Source organism: Meleagris gallopavo, chromosome 2 (assembly GCF_905368555.1).
Source record: "Meleagris gallopavo chromosome 2, MGAL_WU_HG_1.1, whole genome shotgun sequence".
NCBI lineage: Eukaryota > Metazoa > Chordata > Aves > Galliformes > Phasianidae > Meleagris > Meleagris gallopavo.
Window position 1 is genome coordinate 41,999,968 of NC_139405.1, and position 24,792 is coordinate 42,024,759.

Genomic DNA, 24,792 nt, shown 5'->3' on the forward strand with positions numbered 1-24,792 from the left:
TATCAGGATCTTCTAATTTTTTTAATATATTTCTAGAACATGCAGTGGAAATTTTCACTGGTGAATTATTCTTTTCCTATTAGCAAATGATTGTCATCCATATGAATAATCCCCAGATATAATATTGTTGATTTTATATGTCAGATTCTATTTCAGAGACTTCAGTTGCAATTAGAAATTCTTATTCATATTGATATTGATATTCTTAATCATATATTTGAGATTGGGTGTAATTTTAAATAAAAGACACTACAAAATCTTAGGGGCACTTGATATTGATCTAATAGATATCCTTATGAAAATTGTAGACCTGGCTCTATATTCAGAAGGAGACATGTGAAAGTATTATCTTCTTCCAAATATGAGGAAAAAAAATTTCTCATAGCTTTCAGCTTCCAATACTGATGCGTACTCGAAGTGTAGGTGTGATTAGCAGTGTAATAAAAGTCCATTTTCTCTGCAAGAAGAAAAAAGAAAGTTACTTTGCCCTTGACGATAGCACTTCTAGACATGAGTAATCTTTAAGGCCTTACTGAATTTATGAGCAGTCTTCTGAAGTGGCTGCAGAGAGATTTTGAAACTTGGTAAAGTTTTTTAATTAGCTTTTTTTTTCTTTTGGTCTCACAATCAGATCCCTATACAGAAAGCTTACACAAAATAGGTATTATTTAAATGTGTATAATGTGTATTATTTAAATGCTTCCTTACTGAAAAGTTACTGAAATATTTAATTCCACTAGTAGTAAAGATGGATGTGCTTTTTAGTGATTCACTGCTACAGTTGAAAGCAAAATACTACAGGCTTATGAGCTATGTATAAATGTATCAATAGCAAAATGTAAAAAAGTAATATTCTTTAGATATGCTATGTCATGCTATCTGCTCGTATCTTGTTTTCTACACATTGCTCATAGGAAAAAATAAAAACACTAATACTTCAAGAGCTCTACTGTTTAAAAACTGATATTGTGTTGGGATCTGTCCTAAACCAACGTTCCCTAATTTTTCCCCTTTCTTGGAGAGATGTGAACTTCAGGTTGACTGTGCTTTGATGAAGGACTAGCACTGGGGAAGGTGCAACAGGCATGCTTGGTGCTGGGCTTACATAAGTTCTGGAGTTCTGCAGTGTTTCTACTAAAGACCTCTGCTGATTGACAGTTTATTTATCAGGAATTGGAGTTACCTAGGGTCAGGGGAGAGAGGGGATGGCAAAGGTTTTGGAGCTGTAAGTTGTTCCCACATGGCAACCTGCAGCAGGAGGTTTGGTTGCTGTTGTGGAACATCACCTGCTAAAGGCAACAGCATTTACTAAACTAGGCTGGGCCACAAGGTTCCCAGCAAAATTAAACAAGAATAAGCAGGTGGGGCAGTGGGTGGAGTCTCTCCTGGGGCTCCTACTTTGAGGCTACCCCTGTTAAATGTCCCACATGGCCCAGCTCACTTCAAGTACCACACAGAGCTGAAGGGGTTGCACAGGCTCTGTTTGGCTCACTCTGCTGTCAAAATACTAGTCTTGACATTCACAGTACCATAGAATATCCGGAGTGGAAAGGGACTCACAGGGATTATTGAATCCAGCTCCTGGCTCCACACAAGACCACCCAAAATTCAAACCCCATGTCTGAGATACTTCTTAAACTCTGGCAGCATGGGATCATGCCCCGCTGCCCAGGGCAGCTTGTTCCATGCCCACCACTCTCTGGTGCAGAACTTTTCCCTAACCCCCAACTCCTTTGACCTCCCTTGACCGAGCTCCGTGCCATTCCTTTGGGCCCTGTTGCTGTCAAAGAGAGCAGAGCAAACCCAGGGACCTCAGCCTTTCCCCATATACCTTGCCCTCCAGACTCTTCCTTCTGCAAGACCCATTTTAAAAGCCTCAGGCATTTGTTTATTTTAGGCTGAACAGGAGGCGTTATGTAACCTTAATTGTCCTTTTTGTTGTGCTTACCTCAGGCTGGGAGAGAGAGTGCCTTAGCTGTGTTTATGAAGAGGGTTTAATGTCACTGGTTTATATAAGACACTTAATTTTTTTTTTTTTTTTCTTTAAGTCACTCTATGTCCTGTTCCTTATGTTGCTGCCTTTATGGTCTCCATTGTATGTACATGCTCTACAGCTCACTTAGCTTTTTGTGAAAAGCTCTCTGCCTCTATGATGTGCTGGCAGGGCTTGTCCCTCCCTAGGAGGGAGAGCAAATGGCTCAGAAATGGGTTTTGTGTGTAACCATAAGGAGGGAGCAGTGCAGGGGCCTCGCAGTGCCCCACAGCCATCCTGCTGCCCACATGGCTGCTTTGGCCAGTGCTGGGTTGGCTCCAACTCTGCTACACGCTCACAGGTTCGGGTCCAGGATTATTATTCTGATTTGGAAGCAAATTTTTCTATCCTGTGTTTCTCAAGTAGGGAGAGGTGGTGTGAAATTGTGCTGTTTGAGTTAGCAACCTGGCATATGTTGTGTGCATGTCTGAGTGTGTGCTTTCCATCTCATCCATACCCACTTCTCTGGCTGTTAGTCTGGTACATCTGCTGCTGTATCACCACATTGTAGCTACAACTGCACAGCCAATATGATCTTTCATATAGAATTATTTTACTTAACTATATTTTCTGAAATCACAAAGTTGTAGCATTTATAACCCAGTGGATGCGTTCACGGACAGGTTAGATGGGGCCATGGGTTGCAGCCCTGTGGTAGGCAGAGGGTTTGGAGCTTGGTGATCTCAGTGTCCCTTCCAACCTAGGTCTTTTAATGATAACAGCTTTGTAAAAGTTGCATTAATTGTAAAAACCCTTCCTCAAACTTTTTGAAAACTGTGTAATGCTTTCTGTGTATAACGTTTCAATTTTTGTCTTGGGATGTTCTCAAAAGCAACATCTTTTTTTCTTAAACAACTTCAAACTAAAAATATATTTTCTTTTAAATGATAAAAGAGTTTTTTGAAGCTTCTTTTAAAGATTTATTGTAAAACCCCAGTTAAAAAATTGTTCTCGGAATATGCTTGATTGGAAAAAAAACAAAACAAAATGCTTGCAATAGTTTTTTATTAATATATGTCTTATATGTCTTCTTATGTTGTAGTTATCTTTATTATTACCTAGGTAACCTGAACAACTAAGTGCCTCTAGCTCTGCTGTTGGACAGCCATATGATTACGCATAACAGAAGCATTAAGGTTGGAAAAGACGTCTAAAATAATCTATGACATTGTATGTGTGAGTAGCAGCAGAAATTGTTCATGATCAGGTGATTGTTGGTGAGAACCTTTGCTGGTATTGACTAAGTGCTTTTTCTTTTCCTCATACTTAGTTGCTTACTCTGCAATTGGTTAATCACTAGAAGTGTTAACACAGTGCACACTTAGTGACAAGGCAAGCACCAGTTTCACAGTTTGTTTCCTGAAATACTGGAGTTGACATATTTTTGAAAGAGAGAAATCCATTTGAGTGTGGGTGGCGCTTAGAAGATTAAAAATTGTTTCTGTGCAAATAGTGTCTACCTGGAGGATTACTGTCATTGATGTCACTGTCTTTTGGATCTGTGGAGATGGCTATTTTCAGTATGTCTGCAGGTAATGACTGTTCTTTGACTCATTAATCTCTTCTAATTATCCAAACAGATTTTGCTTAACCTACAAAATAGCTAGGACCAGTAAGATCTCAAAGACTAATAAGCAAACAAAACAGAGGGAAAGTTTTAAGAAAAACATGAGGAAGGGACAACCAGCTAGCAGAAGAGGTGAAGGCACAAAAAAGACAGAGAAGCCAGAAATAATTTTTGAAACAGTATTTTGTACATGCAAAACTTTCTGCAATAGTAGACTTTGGAATTGGGTGAGTACCAATGATAGATTCTGGACACAGAAGGGATTGTCCACCTGTATGGTGATCTGAAGTGCATGTTCACTTAAAGAGATGGGTTGGACACCCATCTCATTTTTATTAGTAGAATTGGGATTGGGGAACAGGCAATTGAATCCTGTAAGACTTCCTTTAAGGAACTGCTGTTTGATCTTTTGTAAACTGGAGTATCATTTGGGTGAGGGTAGATATGCTCCACTGAACTGGACACGTATCTGCACACTTTGTGAGAGAATATTGCAGATCTGCAAGATTTCATGGGCTTTGTATTCTTGTGATAGGGTTAGGGAATCATGAAATTTGGACTTTATCCTTGGTCCTCTCAAATTCAATGTGTTGGCCATGTGCAATCAGCCTAATTTTGCAGCATCCGAAGGTACTTACCTGTCTTGCATGTTTTCTGAGACTACAATAATGTTTCTGTTACTACGACTTCCTGAAATGGATTATATCTACCACGCATATGCTGTTGTTGGTAATAACAATACAGAAGAATGAAATATAGATTTTTCTGTTTTTAAAGACAAAATTAGGTAGAAGTTACAGCCTATAAGTTTTAACTTTTTGAAGAGTGCTGCATAGTATTTTATAGAAATAGTTGCAGATAATCAAGGAAGTTAATTTGTGTAGAAATTAAAGTTTGTTTGTTTTTAACAAAATTACTTACCATAGGGTTTTGATGACCCAAATTAGGCAAGCTTCGCAGTTAGTTTAGCAATATAGGAATACAGAAACTCTCCAATGGAAAATTATAGCAATGTATTCCCTCAGGAAAGAAATGTACAAAGCAATCATTTCTGTGGCACTCAAAAGGAAACCATCAATTTTTTCCTTGCTTTATAGATGCAGCTACAAATTGCAACATCTTCTTTCAGAGTAAGTGGTTTGGGGAGGCCTTTGGCATTAGTGGTCAGCAGAATAAATCCTGTATTTGAACTGTTTAATGTTTTGCAGTGGTAGTGGAAAGTCTGAAGAAAATTTAATTTCACAGGAAAGGAAAGCAAAAATAAAAGGATGCTGCAGTACTAGTACAGTGTTGTGCTGCTATTCAGGCAATTTACCTTATGTGTTTACAAGCAAAAGTTATATATTGACCTTTTATTGTGAAGTAGTTTTGTTTGGCAAACCATTTCGACTGGATTACTAAAGATTTTAAGTCATTACTAAACTAGGTGAACCATGCAGTTTCTCACTTAGTTTTCAGCCAAATTAGATTTGAATTACTGGATTTGATACAACTGTGTGTAATGCAAAGATTTTTGCAAAGCATGAAGCATCTGCTGCATTCTATGTAAAGAGCTTTCAAATCTGGATGAAAACCTAAACATTTTAGTCATTTTCCATATATTTGTTGAGGTTTTTTTTTTTCTTTTGTGTAATGGGTCACGTGTTCAGATCTATATCACTTCTGAAAAAGTTTCTTTGAAACTTTCAGGTATTACTTTTTAATGTGGTTTATTTACTGTTGCTCTTTGTGAAGCATTATGTTTTGGACTGAGCTCTTTTATTCAGAGAACTGCTAAAATCTAAGTGGCTGAAGTGCTGAAGCTCTTCTGGCTGCAATGATATGTTAGGAGCATCAGATGTTCCCTCCCATCCCTCCCCACTCCTCAGACATTCATATCAGAAATATATAGTCCAAGTGCTTTCTTCTGAAGATAGAGTCAGTGGCTTTTACCTTTTTCAGTGAAGACTTTTGTATACTGAAGGGAGACAAACCTGTGCAATTCTAGCATTTTCTTTCTACTTCCTTTAAAAAAAAAAAAGTGAATTGTTGTTAGTCTGTACTGATACAGCCAAGCAGCAAGTAAAATAAAGGGTTAATTCTTCAAACCTTTTTGCCTTCATCAATATATTATTATCATCACGCTGTTGTAAATCTCATTTGTATGTTTTTCTTCAATCAGGATCTACTTAATTCTTTTTTTTTTTTTTAGAATAACTTTTAGAAACCCAAGCAATAAAAGTACTCTTCATCCTTGAATTTCTTTTATAGAGTGATGCTATTTATATAGTTAGATCTTGGTCTCTGTTCTGTAGAACGTCCTTTGATGATCTTTGAATTGAGAAAGTAATTTGTTAGCAGAAGATGTTCCTATCTTCTTTTACTGCCTCATACTTAGCAAAAACAAATTTGGAAACTCTCCTTGTTTACGGAGGAGATGACAGTGCTAGTTGATTAAAAGGGGCGTAATTTGTTTCCCTACTTATCTCATTTTGTTGATTAGCTGCAACAGACGGTGATGCCCAATTCACTTTTTAAATGAGTAAATTTGGCACATATGCATGATAGTTCCTCCTCTTCTTGTACCTTCATCAACAGACTCCAACTAGCTGGCATTCTGCCACCATGGAAAGCGAGTTGTTTTCACTCAATGTGCATCTCGTGTTCGCCATCTGTATCTGCCTTTACGTGGGGCCTGCTCCTGAAAAACTACTAGAAGTGCACTTTATTCTCAAACATTTACTTACATTAGTGGTAGTGGAGCTAAAAGCATAAATGAGAGCTATGCCTATTAATGGAGTGAAGATTTTTTAGATCTAGGTCCTCAATTCATAAAGTGGGTCTTGAATATCTGCTATAAATCTTGTAATCACCATCATTTATTAATAGTATTTTTTATATTTATAGCCATGTGCATACAGTATAGGCCATTGGCAAAGACAAAGTATAATATCAGGGTAAAACACGATGCAGTTGAGAGTAAGTAAGATATGATCTGGTTACATGTTGCTCAGATGGTTTCCGTTCTGGCATTTCTTTGACTTTGCCATGAAAGGATTGCTGTAATGCCTAACCTGAATCATGCTGTGATGAAGTTTATTACTTCTGACTTCATCCATTAGATGATTTATATTTGCTGCATGTGTCTCCAGTCTCTCATAATTAGCAGATTCGTGTTGGTAGAAATGAAGATAGGGAATTAACATGTTGTATAGGAGGGATCCGGTTTGCTTGTTTGTTGGTGAAGAAAACATGGCAAGGGATTACATGCCTTTCATTGGTGACTACCAAGGAAGAAGTATTCAGCATCTGACTTAACTGATAGGCGCTGTTTAGTACATGATGAACTACTTAGATATTTAAATAGACTTTCACTTTTTAATAAATCTTTTTTTTCTGATTTTTCTTCATATGTTAAATATATATGTATATATAAATAATACATATTTGTCTTGTTAATAACTGGAAACAGTGCTGTGTATTTTCTGTAATCCTTACCGTGTCTGGTAAACATCATTCTGGAACAGCTTAGAGCCCATATACAAAAGGATGCCTCTGCCTTCAGTATATACCCTTCACTGTGATAAAAATGACTTGAATTGTTCTGTACTCTGTGGTTCCAGGAATTTGAGTTACAGAAACACCTAAACAACCTTCAGTGTCCTTAAAACAAATAGTTCCTGCTTGTTGGCATAAGAGCAGTTACAGAAATTAGAATCTGATGTGAATTTTTACTTCCTTTCATTTTTACTTCCAAATGAAGACTATACAGCAGTATTATATGTCACAGTTTCACTTAATATTCCATATAGCTAGTTTAGATATTGCAAGTGTGCAAGATCATAATTCTCATCAATGACATTGACGTGTTTCTTCCCAAGCTTTTTTTTGGGGGGGTGATGGGAGAGGGGTAAGAAAACATTTTGAACATTTGGAACCAATCAGAAAGAAAAAAACAGTCAAAAAAAATAATGTGTTTTGAGAAAACTCTGAAAATTTGGACTTGATGATTTTTGTGGGTCCCTTTCAACTCAAGATATTTTATGATTCTGTCATTTAACAAAGCAAACTGAAACTTCACTTAGGCACAGTGGGTTCCTGTTTGTACTCACTAATAAAAAAGAACAGTCTTTTAAATGTAAATAACTTTAGGAATACAAATGATGCAACATTTGTGACAAATTTGTAATCAGTTTTTCACAGCATTTTACATTAAAGACCTTTTTTTCCTTAAAGTACTGGCTTAAATAATAGACATTTAGCTGCCGTAGCTTCTTGAAAAAAACTCTGACACTGTTCAATGTTTATGACAAGACAAATGGGGAGAACAAGTGAACACCATACTTGTGTGTTTGATTAAACACTTACTTGAGGTAAAACAATTGTATAGGTACAGCTTTCCTCCTTGGTCTCTCTACTTGTCATCTTCTGATTGCATTGTCTAGTTTTCCTCTGGTCCACAATATTAATTCCAGGTTTCTCTCATTACTGATTGAATTACTTCTCTTGCTCTTCAGTTGTCTTTATGTTATCACTTATAAAACATTAGTTTAATGGCAAGTGCTGCAGATATGGTAAGACTGGGATTATAAAATAAGATCCGGAATAAAGGCTGTATTCTACTGCAGATGTTATTGTTTGGGAGTCCAGTAATGCCTTATCTATAAAGAAACACAGTTTGCTTAGTGTCCTGCATATACAGCAGGATTATTGAGTCCAAGTGGGTTACCAGTTTTCTCTATGGCAAAAAATAAAGGTTGGTGGTTATAATGTTGCATCTGTTTCTTCTTTAGAATTTTGTCTTCGAGATTTATTGAGATTTTTGCTGGCATTCCAGTCTGATGGAACTGCCTGATTTTTTTTTACTATCGTTGTGATCATTTTTCACCATAGAAAACATCTAAAAGCATCTTTCCTTCAGTAGCTTAACTTTAGAACAGCTTTATATGAAATGTGAGCTAAAGTGGAATAGGAAGAATGCCTGTAGACTATGCCCCTTCTGTTGTTTCTGAATAGAAGGTTATCTTTTTCCAAAGGTCCCAGGAAGCTTTGTGTCTGCCCTGAGCACAGGAATAATCTCGCATACTATGCTGTATTGCAGCCTTTAATTCCCTTGTCTGGATGGGGATTCACTCATGGGAGAGGTCATGAGGCTGCAATATGCTGATGTCTCAAAGAAAATGAATACTTTAATCTGCACTCTATTCTTTTTTCAGATGTAGCTTTATAATAGCTTATGAGAAAATCCATCTGCTTGCTAGGACAGTAGGTATGGCTTGCACTTCTCTCTCTGCCGTGTCCATTAATCCTGCACTGTGCTCACGTGGGACTGCAGAATTGCTTGTGCTTTCAGATTAGATACCTCAGTGGGCCAGAAGGATTCTGTCCCATATATGTAGGTTGGCAGGCCTGAGTAGGTCACGACTCTGTGTTTGCTGCTTTCAATTATTATTTTCAGTAAAGCCATTTGGTTCTTAGCAGGAAATTTTAATCTCAGTTTGATCTTCTGCCTGTTTGCATATACGCAGAAAAGGTACTTGCAGAGTGGAAGCAACAGCAGTGAATTTACTCTAGAGCTGATGTCCTCAGTACTTTAAAACACTGGAGAATTATACACAGAAATGAATTAAACAGAAGAGCTCCTTTCCACTGCCTGCTTACGTCACCATTGTACCTTCACTTTCAATAGAGCTTTTGTGAATAAAGTAGCTGAAGACAGGAATCAAGAGCACATGATGTAAAGGTCCCTGTACGTGATTGCAGCAGAATAAGAAACCTGCAGGGCATCTGAAAGCCCTGTCTCACTGTCTGTAGGCACCAAGTACTGCAGTTGGGCTCAGTGTTACGTTGTATAAGCAGTCTTCTGACTGATGTCAGTGGAACTAGTGGGCTAAATACTGTCAGGATTGTGCTAAAGCATAATGTGTATTTTGAATGAAAAGACTGAAGAAACCTGCGTTTTCTTACATTTGTTGTGAAGCTTCTCCCATTTTGAAAGTTTGGCCTAATATCTGACAAAGCATGGTGATTTAGCTTCCAGTTTCAAGCCCAAGAAACACCAACGCACCATGTTTTCTTTGACTTGTGGCAGATTCGTGGCATTTGCTGGGCCAGATAGCAATCTGCCTGCAGAAAGACATTGCCATAGCTGTAACAGGTACACATGAGGCCAGAAAGATGGAATAATGGGAGCATCTCACATAGTGCACTGGAGACTGTAGAAAATCCATGAGAAAGATGGGGTGAAACAAAGCTTGGCCTGGAAATATAAGGAGCATTGATCTTCTGGAAAGTACTTATGCTCCATCCAAAGCTGAAAGAGCAACTGAGGCACTGAGAAAGGGAGAAATAAACTGTATGTGAACTTATCGACCTAGAGTTCTTTTTCAGTCAGCAGAGAGAAAGTCACACGCTTACCAAGCGCTGTTTTAGAGCCTTGCTTTTATCTGACATAAATCAAAGCCTAAAAGTATTCAATTCTCTGCCAATTACACAAAAGTTTAGACAGCTAGCTCAGATATAAACATTTTTGGATGAATCAACCCTGGAAATCCTTACAGTCTGTGGATCAGGCTTGGCTGAGCTGTTGATCCATTTCTATATTTGAGTATATACACATAATAGCTCTTTTCTGTTCTTAAATGTATTGTTGTTTTATAAACAGTAATTAAAATTAAATATTTTTGTCTGATGGTATTTATATATAATATACCATTGAATTGGTATATAAAAAGATTTTGCAGCCACGAAGCTATCATGATAAACTGAGAATCACCAAACTTTCCCACCTGCAATTTTGTTGTGGAAAATCATGTTGTATTTTGAAAACCACTGCAGAAGACAAAGACTGGTGCAGCAGTTGGACCTTTCTGAAATGAGTCTTCCAAACAGTGTGGCAAAGGGTTTTTTTTGTGTTCAGATGGATTTTCCACATTGTTTCTTTTCACCTCTTCTTTTCAGAGTGGTGTATCCACAAAGTACATGCTTTTGGTTAGCACTGTATAACATGCACAGTAAACAATTTTTGCTTTCGTAGCAAGAGGACCTGTGATTATCAGTAAGCAATCCACTCCTTGAAGATCCACCATATATATCTTTGAAATACATTAGAGGCTTCTTTTTATTTCATGAGACTGCAAAATATAGCAAGCCTCTCCCTGGGCCAGATTTCGAGTGGACTGCTAAAAATCTGCTTAGAAAGATACTTGTGTGTGGTAACAGTTCTCAGGCACTGAAAGACATACATGTTAATCTGTCATGGCAGTGAGGCCTACTCCTGCCATCCACTGCTCAGGGTACCAGCTGTATCCATGTTCCTGAAAGCAGGAAACAAAATCTCGCAGCAGAAAGGGGATATATTGTGGTTTAACTGCCAGGTAGCTCAGCACCACACAATTATTCTCTCACTCCAACTTCCCAGTGGAATGGGAGACAGAATCAGGAAAAAAAAAAAACAACAAAATAGGACTCTTGGGTTGAGACAAAAACTATTCACTAAGACAGAAAAGGAAGAGAGAAAGAAAATAATAATAGTAATGATAACAATATAATATATATTTACAAAGCCAGTGATGCACAAAACAACTCCTCACTGACCAGTGCCCAGCCAATCCCTGAGCAGCAGACAACTCCTTGCAGTTTTTTAATGGTTTTTTTTTTTTGCATTATGTCATTTGGTATGGAATATCCCTTCAGCGAGTTTAGGTCATCTGGCTTGATTCTATCTCCTCTAGCCCCCTCACTAGCAGGACAGAACAAGAAATTGTAACGACCTTAGCTATGTGCAGTTACTGTTCAGCAACAACTGAAACATCAGCATGTTGTCAATATTGTTGTTTTTTTTTTCCCAAAACCAAAACACAGCATCATACCAGACATTGTGAGGGGAATATAAAAGCTGTGTCCCAGCTGAAACCAGGACAGGGAAGAACAGAACAATATACTTGCTATTTCTCCTGACCCATGGAAACTATCCTGATCTCAGGCACAGTTGTGCTGGTCCCAGGGGATTCTCCTTCAAAGGTCCTTGTGGCCTCTCCACTCAACAAACTCTGCTTTCCTTCCTCAGCTGCTTCTTCCTCTTTCTTTGGTGTCACATACAATTAGTTTTTTTTGTCATTATGTTATCTGTACCACAGCTCATTCCTGCTCTGGAAAAAGCCCTCTGTGATTTTCAAGTTGTTTCATACTACATTTATATAATAGTTTGCAAAGTCAAAACAATTTTCTACTATTCTCCTCTCAATTGACTTCTCTACTTACAAAGGCACAAACCATAGTTTCTCTTCACGGAATCACGGAACACAAAATGGCCTGGGTTGGAAGGGATCTCAAGGATCATGAATCTCCAACCCCCCTGCCACAGGCAGGGCCACCAACCTCCCCATTTAATACTAGACCAGGCTGCCCAGGGCCTCATCCAATCTGGCCTTGAACACCTCCAGGGATGGGCATCCACAACCTCTCTGGGCAGCCACCTCGCCACTTTCTCTGTAAAGAGCTTCCCCCTGACATCCAACCTAAATCTTCCCTCTTTCAACTTAAATCTATTTCCCCTTGTCCTGCAGTTATCAACCCTTTCAAAGAGTTGACTCCACTCCTGTTTGTAGGCTCCCTTTAGGTACTGAAATGCTGCAATGAGGTCACCCCACAGCCTTCTTTTCTCCAGGCTTGTAATTGTTATCCTTTGAGATACCTCCTTCTGTCTTGGTGGTCTTCTTATTCCTAAGTCTTGTTTTTCCTGCTGAATTTTCCTTTTGCCAAAACCATCTTCTGTCTGTCCTATTCTATTTCATCACCCTACAGAGCCTTTGGTGCCTTCACTGGATCTCTGAGCTGTGAACAGTAGCACTGAAACTACTTTTGCATTGACTCCTTAATGGCCTTGAATCAGTCTGTTTCTCTGTTAAGACTGTGCCTGTTAAATGCCACTGTGATAATAAAATGCATTACAACATATTTTTTCTTAACCTAATAGTAGCAGTATTCCAGTTTGTGGTGTGAGCTAGCTGAATCCTTTGCTGATGCTTAATGTAATTATTGGACAATGCAAAATGTGCTAGCAGGCTTATATCTCTCTCAGAAAGACAATTATGAACCTTACAAGTGATTTTTAAATGGCAGAATGGTATTTTTCCCAAACTGAGTAACCAGTTTAGTAATGTAATCAGCTCTTCATAAAGACTTTCGTCCACTCCGTCCCACAGTTTAAAACTGATATATTGTCTTTGAATATGTGTATTCAGTTCTTTTAAATCACCATACAAATGTACCAGGGCTTTTTACAGTATTTTCTACCAACTATGCAGCAATGGTATTTACACTACTATGCTTAGCAGTGTTTTCTTTGGTTCGCTTGGAAACAGTGAGGAAATGGTTACAAATATGTTTTGCTTAAGTAGTTTATCTTCCTAATGCAGCTGGAGTTTTTATTTCACACTGGCTGCACTAGTACAACATCAAGAATTTCTCTTCTAGTCTGTTAAGAAGCTGAGCATAGCAATAAGTGAACTGGAGACAGTAACTAGCTATGTTTCTTGAGTAGTATCCAGAACAGAGAGACTTTTTGTTTGCTTTCCTGCTTCTGTGAGCTTGATAGCACAGTTCTGGAGCATTTAATATTCTTTCCAGTGCCCTTTTACTCTAGTAACCCCACCTGCCATACCTGCAGTTTAGAGATGAGGCACAAATGCATAGGGGGCTACCCATGCCCTGCAACACAAATGCATGAACAGTGGGTTGCCATTACACTAGGACACTCATTAGGGACACACGGAAAAAAGTGTCTCTCCTCCGCAAGACTGGTGTACTGCAGCAGATGCCAGCCAGCTGTGTAAAGAGGGCTGCAGTGGTGAAAGGTGGCAGCGCTCCTGGGACATCTCCACAGAAGCCACCTGAGCCACTTGCAAAGAGTTTTCAGTTTGTTCCAAGCAGAGCACGCAGGGCATTTGCTGACCTGACAGCAGAACCTGAGCTACAGTGGAGCCGTGCTGGGATGTGTGCTGTCTCTTATTAGTCCATGTAGTCTTCATAATTCTGCTTCATGTTACAAACTCATCACCCTAAGGAAATAAGAATACTTATCTTTTAGAAGTAAACCAAGCCTAAAAGAATGTTGATGAAAATTTTCTTGCTTGTATTTATTATAGCTCAGAGCATTGTTGATGAGTTCTTTGTCCTTTAATGGTGTGACTCATTTTGAGACTGTTTCTGTTAAAGTTCACAAATGTATTTGAGTATTTGTAGAGTGCTGCTGTAGGAGTAAGGCCAGCCAATTATTTGCATATTTTGTGACCAGATGGTTCTGCTTTTCTTCTGCTTTTTTTTAACCCCTTGCTTCACTAGTACTTTTTAATTAGTGCCTTCTACTCACTACTCCACATAAATCTTTGTGGGTTGCACCAGTGAAATACATTAATTTCACTTTTTTTTTTTTTTTTTCCTGTGCTAATTCTCACAGTATTCTCAAGAGGTAACAAAAAGCAATTGATCTTATTTTTTAGGTTGAGGAGAAAGTGGATATAATGTCTAATTTATTGAAGCTGTATAATCCATGCCTGGATTATTTCCCGCACCGTAGAATATTTTTAAGCACCTAGAAGTTTCAATTATCTAATTTCTTTTTAGAAGTATTTTATTTCAGTAGAAGTTATGTTGAAACTTCCAGGTCAAGTGTTTGCAAACCTATATCTTGTCAGGCTATTTAAAATCTGACTGAAATACTACTCTACTTAAGTATTTTTCAAATTTTTACATTAGATAGCAATTCATCTCGCCCAACTTCAGGAACCTCCATATTCATATCATCAGAGATAAATGTGCATTTTAAGAATGTGACTTCACCTGATCTCTGTTCATGACAAAATGTATGTTTTCCAATGACTGTGCATAAGGCTGGACGATTAGTTCAAACCATTGTCTCCTCCACCATAAACACTTGCATTTGTTTTACAAAGACTAACCCTAAGTGATTAATCAAAGATACACAGGAAGACTCATAGCACAGAAGCCACATCTCTCTAATATTCAAACTTCCAGCTCATGGACTTCACCAATTTATCCAGCACATTGTAGTTGCTGGCCTTGATCTATGTGATTTTCCTGAAAGCCTTTTTTCACTTCTAGTTTTATTTCAGCTGAACCTCAAATGTCAAGATATGTATTTGAGAGAAAGAAAGAGAGAAAGACAGAAAGAAAGAAAGAAAGGAAGAAAAAGAAAATAAAGTAGAATACAGAGTTGGGGAAATGCTGAGAGAAGATCTTTGGCATGCTAGGCATTCTCTTTCGAGAAATGTGTATTGAATTGAACAGGGACTGTACATTCTATTGCACTCCAGAGACGTTTCTTTAATTTTTCTTTTAATTTTAATTTCTTTGTTTTGCACTAGGTTTTGCCCTGCATGCTGAAATTCCACTTTAAAGATAACTATTCAAATTTTATGAGAGGTCTGTGAGAGAAATCCCAACTTCTCTAAAAACTATTGTGCACTAGTTAACTCTAGATAACTTTTGAGAAGGCGGGTAGGTGGCTTTATGCTTGAAGAATAAATACAAACTTGGCACAACTTCCAGTGAATTTATAGAGTTCTGCATACTTCTCTAAAGGCTCAGTGAATACAATACATTATTAAAAAAAAAAAAAAGTTAATTTGATAGTAGAGTGCGAAACAAACAGACCCATTTACAATCTTGCCCAGTTTACATCTACCCAGACCATGACAGAAGCCAGAACTTGGGTTACAAACCTTTTAAAATGGAAGAATTTTTTTTTCTTTTTAAAAATCTTTTAAATTTAAAAATACTGGAGACGGGCTTGGGAGGAGGCTAATGAAAATACTTGTATACTTTACTCTTTTTTTTTTTTTTTTAATGAATATTTGTTCTTAAAGAACTGAATACAGGCCAGCATTTAATTTCCTGTGCTAGGTATTCAAATAGCCTACTACATTTTGACATAAATTACTCTCCTATGGCTTGAAACAGAGTAGAACCACTGAAACAGTAGTGAAAAGCTGGAATCATTACTGTCAAACATATCCTATCCTAACTATTCCTATATAAGTGTTTTAAATATGCTTCCCTAATGAACCATGCTATTTTGGAGAGTTGTGTTGCCTGTGGTACTTGGATGTTAAGTAGTTGTTATTTGGTTTTATATTAGGCGGTAACCTATCAAATGGTAAGGCAAGTAACAAAATAAAGTCTGTATCTTGAGCATGTGCAGTAAACTAATAATGATTCTCTAGAAGAGATAACTTCTCCTTAGGACTACCATTATTTTCTCTTGTGATGTTTTAATTCATTTCTTCATTGACTTCAGTCCCTATAGCAAGCCCATCAAATCTGAAGGCTGGAAAATCTGCATATCAAAACTCCAGATATTTTTATTGGAAGATGAAGGTTGCCCCTTTTTTACGACCATAGATGCATGACAGTTTTGATCCTATGAAAGTGGGGAGGTAAAGGAATAAAGATCAGAATCGTGTCTTACAAACTGCAAACCAATAATCATCTTCCATTAGCAACATATCTTAACTTCTTTGTGATATAGTTGCATAAAATCATCTGTTGCTAAAAATAGCTGACTCTGGAATGGCACTATGTCCAGTTATTTCACACCAGTTCAGGAAGTCTTGGAAAGGAAAGGTACTGCATGTGATTGAAATGCATTGTTCATGACAGAGGTGGTCTCTGACTTTGAAGATGACATTAGCTTCTCTCCTTCAGAGACTTGGGGGAGGGTTGCTGAAAAGCTGTGGTGTGGGCAAGAAGAGGCTGTATGGCTGAAAAGAGCTTCTCTCCTAGATGTCTTGTGCTTCCATGTGACTTTTTGTATCCCATTCCCAAGTCTATATTCCTGCACTTCCCAATCCTTCTCATATATGAAACAGTGAGTCAACACTATTATGTCAGAAGAGTTCTTTGTGGTTGCTTCCCGGCAGCAACTGGGCATTACTGCTTTTTTCTCTAAAATCTGTGTGAGGAAATGTTGTAAGTGAGCTTAGATCAGAGATAGAGGGAGCAGCTGGCCTTCTGTTCTACCCCTGCTGTCTTCGGGCAATACCAAAGCAGATGTGTCTCAGCTATCTGCAGTCACAGGGCAAGGGCAGAGGCTCTGTTTTCCTGTGGAAAGGAGATACTTGCATTTAAATCCTGGGTTATTTGTTTGTCCAAAATTTCTACCAAATTGGGGTGCAGGTGAGTGCTTAAGTGAATAATGGAAAATAGCTCTGAATTGGTCTGTCTTGTATTAATTAGCACAGAGAATCACTCTCCATTCTTCTTCCATCATGTATTGCAGTTCTTTGACCGCTCTCCTATCATCTGTACTGCTCAGCTACATGTTTCCTTGAAGCTGTCTCACTTTTGTCACAGGATGATGCTTTTTGTGCAAACATAAATATTTACAGTAGTTTACAAAAGATTAAGCCTCATCAAGTCAAGCATTTCTGCTAATGCAGTGTCGGGATAAGTCAGCAGGGAGCAAGAGCCTGGGCTGCTGTGCACAGCTGTTGCAGACCAAACTGTGGAACATTCATTTTTTGACTCACTGATCAAAACCTCTTTGGAGATTGACACATGGATTGTTTATTTTTTTCCAGAGTGAAGTTCTTTCCACTGAAATATTTTCTTCATATTGTGCACAGAAGTCTGACTGTTGTCTGCAGTGTAAATATTTTGCCTCAGTTTAGTTGTTGTAATGCAAATTATTAGTGCAGGTAAGTTATGCTTGCTGGACCAAGCAATTGAAAAATGCAGCTCAGAACAAAAATATCTGGAGATCTGCCCACAGCACTTGTGCTCTGTTGGTTTAGTTCTCATTCTAATCATTGGTACCTGAGGAAAATTATCCCACATTCCATCATAGGAATGATAGGAGAAAATCCAAGTAAGTAAGAATATTAAAACAGAACAATAAAACTATGTTTGTTTTTCTAGGAGGGTAAAAGAAACAAGCACAACTCATTCCAAAATTCATGCAGCCAAATAAGCCACGAGGATGTTGAATGCATGCAAGGAAATGCACAGCCTGGCACTGATAATCCTTGGATTCTTCTGCAGTCTTTACTCACAGGATTGGTTTCTAGGCAAGAGCAAGCAATCCTTAGCTGAACTACTTGGATAACTCTAGACAAATATCAATGACAATTTTCTTGCTGCTGCTTATGTTACGGAAGTCTCAGAAAGCCACTGAGCAGCTCAGGATTGAGCTAAGCATTCTAAGGCTAGTTAGGGTACCTTTAGGTACCTTTACACCTTGGGTCCTGCTTGTTAAGATTACACCTGCCTATCTAAATTCTAACTACTCCAACTTACCATCTCTTTGAGAACATATTCCCTTTCACTAATTTAGATTGACATGATTCTTTATGTAGTATATTTGCATGCCATGCAGAAACTCAGTCAAGAGAATTTCTAAGACCAGTGCTTCATCTTGCATATTTCCAATTCACTTTCACTCTTTCTTACTGCATAGTTCCAGAAAATTATATTTCCTGAGTAGGTCTAACAAGTCTGTCTCCATGCTGATGCTTCATTGAAAATAGAAGTGCCTGGTGCTAATGGTCACTTAATGCAAATGGTCAAGATTGTGGTAGTATGGTTGCTCCATTGATTCTGAATGGTGGCATTCAGCATCTTCTGATGTTGTGGGAAGATGGATTGTTTTCAGCCTTGGCTGTTTTACTGCTGGAGTCTTGCAAGTGGCTGAACTTAAAATACCTGAGCCCAGTGTCAGAGAGCCAGAAACATTTCCTTAAAGGGATTGTGTCCGTTTTCAGTCTTAAATACTGCAAGCTTTGCTTTTTGCTCCAGTGGGAGGTGGGGATTTGTCATACCAACTAAAATACCAGCTGTTCCCTGGCAGCTCACAAGCAATGCCACTGTAGTGGTGATTGGTGGACAAAGGAGCAGTCTGGCACGTTTTTCTTCAATGCTGCTTTGTTGCCCCTTCCTGGTGAGAAGACCGCAGGAAATCCACAGGAAATCCTGCCTTCCTAGATAAACATCCTGCTTCCTCCTAAGAACCCCTGGAGCAGGCAGCTTGACATGACTGTGGGTATTTCTGTGCCAGGCAAAAAGAATAATCTTTCATAGGAAGTGGCTCAAGCCTCATTGTTTGAGGGAGTGAGAGCTACAGTGGACAAAACCCAGCCAGCCTGATCAAGTGTCGGTGGTAGTCTGAGCAGGAGCGTTGGGCTAGATGACCTCCAGAAGTCCCTTCTAACCAACATTTTTATGATTCTTTGAACCACATTCTAGCAGCCTTTTTCCCTCTTTAAAATGAGTGCAGTGGTAAAGCACTACCCAGCCTTGTATGTGGTCCTGTTCTTTTCAAAATATATACCTTTTTTGAGATTTAATTAAATATACATGTAATTAAAGTATTGTTCTTATTGTAAGTTATGAAATAATTATGCTATTCTCTGGGAAGGCTTGAATTCATCATCTTAATACTCCCAAGATATTCCTGTAACTTAACACATTGAACGAACGAAGTTATATTAAATTTAATAACACAATAGGAAATATGCTTATGGTTGTAGACCTGTGGCTTTGATGACTAATCTTAATGGATCAAGTGAAACTCACTCATCATGTAAACCCGCAAACGTAGCTGAAATGATTGAATGGTTCAGGCCGAAATATACCTCACAGAAATGAATGGATTTGATGTTCTCTCCAGATAGTAGATTTGAATCACAAATCTTGAGTCTGAGATGTTAGATCAAAGTAGAAGTAAATCTGAGGAAGATGGTGTATATAAAATTGAGGTTGGTCTTTCTTTCTTCAGAGCTTTGCAGCCCAAATATATTGTAAATTTTGTATCTGCCTCATACTTCATCTTGTTCTGAGGGATGGTCCTGGCTGTGCTGCGCTTCTGGGCAAATGGGGATGGGCAAAATCCTGAAATGGTGACTGAGTGTGCTCAAGCTGTTCTGACTAGAGAAGGAAGTCATTCAGTACTTTCATTATTTCGTAGTTCTTAAGAGCCGTACGCACACAGATGCTGGCCTGTGGAAACCACTCTTCTCAGAATTCTGTTTATGGTTAGTGGAGAACAAACTCCCAAGTATACAAGGTCTGGTGTACAGAGTAAAGGATGATAAGTCGGGGCAGAAGCCTGACTATAGGGAGAATAATTGTTTGTGAGTACAGTGGCTGGTGAGCCATGTAGCACAGATACTTTACCAAAGCTGTAGTATAGCAGAATAGGCTTATCTCAAAATAAGATTCTTAACAGTGTGCATTTATGTAAAAATGCAGGTCCCTTGGTATGATGATTTTGTTTGCTCCATGCAGGTAGTTCCATAAGAAACAGTGTTTTTGCAAATTTATTTTAGTTTACTATTGTTTCTTTCATATAGAAGAAAAATGAAATGATGTATAGATATATATATATTTTTATCAGAAAGATACTCTATTCTCCACAATAATTAAAACCAGAAAAACAAGAGGCTCTTGGCATGTACTGATATGTACTATTAGAAAAATTTTAAATCTCTCTGTGAAAACTGGTTGTTGGTTTCAAGCATTTTCTTTCAAGCAAATCATTTAAACTAGAGAAATTAGGATCAGAAAAACTAGTTGCTGTCAGATGATGACTGTATTCCATGATTCTGGGAGCATACACAAAGTACAGGAAGCTTTCCAAACCAAGAAGAGGATATAGTCCCTGTTCCAAAGCACATGAGTGTAAAGAGGAAGGGAGAAAAGAAGAGGGAAGAAACTGCAGCATGTAGTACAGTTAGGGTAATGCTAGCCATGCATCAGATGAGTTATTATAGCTGCTAGAAAGTGACAGCAGTTTTCTTGGAGAAGAGATGAATGGAATGAATGAATGAACATCTATTTTGTTTAGTAAATAAATATGTTTTGGCTAAATATGTTTACGAATGTATTTTCATTTTAGGTTATTATTTCTGTTTTTTACTACATGTACTTTAAGAAGAGAGAAAAACTTTACACGTATGTTATATATCAATGTCTCTTCTTGAGGAAAGAAAAAAACAAAACAAGAATTACAGCAAAATTCAAATTAAAAGTAACGTTTCAAAGATTCTAATGATTTTTAGTAGATGTATAAATATTTAAACCTATGCCTAAATGAGCAATTCCCCTCGATCTGGGAAACTAAATGAAATAAATTTTATACTAAAAATCCACGTTTTAGTCATTGAGAAATTAGAACATCTATTTTTAATAGGAAAGCACCCTCAAATGTAGGTGTACAGAACACTTCAGAAATAAGAAGATGTGTAAATAATACCTTCCCTCACCACTGTGTCCTTGAAGAGAAGATATTTCTTTCAGGTTTCTTTTCAGGTCAATGACTTTCTGTGTTGCTGCAAACTCAGTGTAATCCCTTTGGCTCTCCCATAAACCAGTTGCTCTCTTTTTAGAGCATCATGCCATAATAACAATATACAAGCAACTAAATCAAATATCTCTTGCTACAGCTAAAGAGATAAAAGTCCTTGTGCAGTGTCTCTGGTGTTTGCTATTCTTCTTCCTACCACCTCACTTTCACATCTAAATCTTGAATTTGTTTTCTGTTTAGAAGGATTCTGATAGTAGTTTTCCATTCTTCAAGGTAAATTGGAAGATGTACTTTTAACAATGCCTTTCCTTTGTGGTCTACTCATAAGAATTGCTGCTTCAGACTAAAGTGATCTTCACTTTTAACATGAATTCAAAGTGATGCTTTGAGCAAGAATGAGGAAGTATGTGGAAAGAATTGTGCTGGAGCCTCTGTACAACTGATGTGGAAACATGACACTATGTTAGCAAGGTCTGTGATGAGCACTGAGCTCTGTGGTATATCTCTGTTTCAGTTTGCTATACCTTTATTTAGACATAATCCTTGAGATTGATAAACAGGAGGATGTCCTGATATCCAACCCATTACCCTGTCCTTCCTGTAAAAGGCACATGGTATATTTGAACGAACATTTGCTTCTATTTTCAAAATTTCATACATGATTATAGCATTGCACAAGATGAGATTTTAATTAACAGTGTGTTTCCTTAGTATAATGATTCTGATTTGGCAATGATGTTTTTTGTTGTTTCCTTTGTAGGAAGAAGGTATTGTGAAGGAAATAGACATCAGTCACCATGTGAAGGAAGGTTTTGAAAAAGCAGATCCTTCTCAATTTGAGCTGCTGAAAGTATTAGGACAAGGTTCATATGGAAAGGTAATTTTTAATGCCATCTAATCACTTAGAGCAACACTGAAAATGTTGTTTCTTTCTCTGAGTTCATTTGCACAGATAACACTGCCCATACATATTGTATTGTAAAGGCAGATAAGCCTCTTCTGCCCTCATTTTAATAATCTGTCTGTCTTTTGCTGTAATCCTGTGTATATATATATATATAATGTTTCTGGCTCTGGACATAGTCTAAGGAACAAAAGGAAGCAGGGATAGTGAACAGCACTGTTTATAAATTTATACTCCTTTCCTTCTTTCTGACCTATCCACTAGTTAAGTAAGTGTGCTACTGCTGCTCAGTTGTAGGAACACTGAAAAGCTTAAAAGAAGTTTGTTTCCCAATTTCTGCTGAGGGCAGATGTGATCACAAGCATATTTCAAAGTCCCCATCTTTCACCTTGCTGGTTACCTCACACTGATTTTGTAGGAAAAGCAGCTTTCTTAGGCCTAGATGCTAAGCACTTAATTTTCATTGCAGTGTCTTTGTTTTGAGTTTTGACGCCTATAACCAAGCTGTGTTTCCTTATACGTTTCACTGCCAAGTGCCTATGAAAGTGTGTATATATGCATATTGTATACATAAAGCATGTGTATTAAAAAATTTGTCTAGATGTATGACAAGCTATTGAGAAACTACATTTTTATCTTCAGTCCAAGGCTTTTATCAATCCCATAGTCGATTCTTTTTCAAAAGGATGTGTCATTCGCAAATGAGAATAAGAAGGAAAAATTGGGAGAAAGAAGGGAGATTCAGTTCATCATTAAATTCTTTCCATGGTTTAACTAAATAAGCCTTTGAAACCTGTGGAAAGGTGAGTCTAACTTACACCAAACATGGAAGTTCTTATCATTTTCAATGCTTTTTAAATTTTAGTTTATTTTATAAGTATTTCAATGATGGATCATTCCAGCTAACTCGAAGAATTGATTCATACCTAAAATCTATTGAGGTCCTAGCAAAAGCTGAGAACCATGACAATGAGCCACAATCCTCAGTTTTATTCATGAGGGAAAAAAAAAAGCTATTTTGAATGTATTTAGTAGCTTTCTGAGTATTCCAGAATTGTGCTGATAAGTAAGATTGTTAAAAGATCTCTGAGATGACAGACATCAAAAGAATTAGTATTCACTACCAAGTTTTGATGTAGAGAACTGCTTAAGAGCACTGTAATGATATTTGGGTTTTGAATGTCTTAGATTGTACTGACGTATTTCATTATTAACTGTCAAATTCAGCATTCTAGCTTCAGGCACTGTATAATTGAACTGTCTAGCCTCTGCTACCACTTCCTAAAATGAGATCAGGTTTCTGTGACACATTCCCTTGATTTGCTGCAGGATCAGTATATGAGTGTGCATATTAGACCTGTCTGGAATTGTGTAATTGTAATACACTTTAGTATCTTATGTGAAATTGGTCAGTAAATTCACAAAATCATCATAGACACAGAGGAGCAAAGTCTGATCAGAGATTTTTATGCAGTCTGTAAATTTTCATCACTTCAGTATTTCAGCTGATAGCTGAAATGTGTAAGCCTCTGGGGATGCAAAGCTGTTTTTCAAGTTGTTCACCTGGGACCTACATCATTTCCTGCAGAATTAAAGAAAATGCCTTTGGTTTCAGAGGGAGTACACTCGACACTATTAAAAGTCACAGCATTTGCTTAGGTTTCTGGAGTGGGATCTGGGTGTTGTACTCAGTACTCCAGCTAAAGGGCTTTTGCTTGTTCTATCAACACATTTGCTTACTCATAACCCGAGGTGTTTTCATGCAAATCATAGTAGAAAATTGAAATTCTGCTCAGGAATATGCCCATACTATTCTGGTAAATTATTATTTTAAAGCTAATATAAAGAGTCCAGTAAGTACTCCAGGACCACTTCATAGTTTCAAGAACTAGCAAGACTATACCTTTAAGAATAGTTGGGAGGCAAACACCATTTTGCAAGGCAATGCATTTTAATTTGTTCTTTTTCCTTTTTGGTTTGGTAACTTCAGTATCCTCCAAAACAGCACACAGTGTTCTTGAGTCATCTGTTTTGGAGGGAATACAGATCAAATACCCTATCCCATGCTACGTAGAACAGCTGAATAGTGATTAGAAATGTAAACTGATTACTTATTACAGCAACTAGGATACTAGTTTTGCAAGATAACGTGGAAGATAGGGGTTATTTCTAGATTTCTAGAACTGTAGCCTAGTATTTCTGCAGATGCAGCATATGTGTTGTTATATGTGTAGTAAGTCTTTAAATCATAATATTAAGGTTTTGAGATTTAGCATTTTCTTTCTTCTGTCTTTTTTTTCTTAAAAAAGAAATCCATATCCATTTTTGCACAATAATAATAATGCTAAAAACCTAGTGTTTTGGCAAAACTACTTTGAGATTTTTCTTCCCTTGCAAAGCAATTCAAAAATTAAACCTTTGACTTGGACTGGATGGAAAAACATCCTAACATTTCTCTTTCTATCTGAACTTCTAAATGAATTGACTTCCTGTTAATATTGGAGCAGCTGAGCTTAATTTATTATGAATGTTAATGAAAGCATTTCAGAAATTCTTATGTGTTCCTGTTGCATCCAGATTTCATATTTGTTTCTGCAGTTGTGAGTACCAGAGGTACTTGCACGTTCTTCAAACTGTGAAATGGGAGACAGGAATCAGCAACATCTGCCCAATCTCAGCAAGTTAGGGGAGCTTAGCTGTAGAGCCGTACATAAGTCACATGCACAGGAAACATCTTGAGAATGAAAGCCTCACCAAAAATGTATCAGATTGTATGGCAGAAGTGTCGTAGCTGTGATGTTGTGCAGATGTAAGAGCCCTGGTTAAGGTGTTCAGAGAAAGAATTTACTTTTTTTTCCTTCAGCTTCTCTGGATGGCTGTTAAAAGTTATCTCCTCCCACAAACCTTTTTCTCAGAGAGTGCTTGAGAAAACTGTAGTTTTTTTTACAGATTTTTTTTTTTTTTTTTTTTTTTTTTAAAGAAGGAAGTGT

The 24,792-nt window shown here is 37.6% G+C and overlaps 1 protein-coding gene across 3 annotated transcripts in view; it reads left to right on the forward strand.

The window, feature by feature from the left end:
* RPS6KA2 (ribosomal protein S6 kinase A2) overlaps positions 1 to 24,792 on the forward strand; it is a 265,454-nt gene that overhangs the window by 150,826 nt on the left and 89,836 nt on the right. For all 3 annotated transcript variants that reach the window (XM_031552440.2, XM_085219873.1, XM_010707087.4), the window contains one exon: positions 21,659 to 21,775. In XM_031552440.2, coding sequence (XP_031408300.1) covers positions 21,659 to 21,775 — 117 coding nt within the window. The remainder of the gene's footprint in view (positions 1 to 21,658; positions 21,776 to 24,792) is intronic.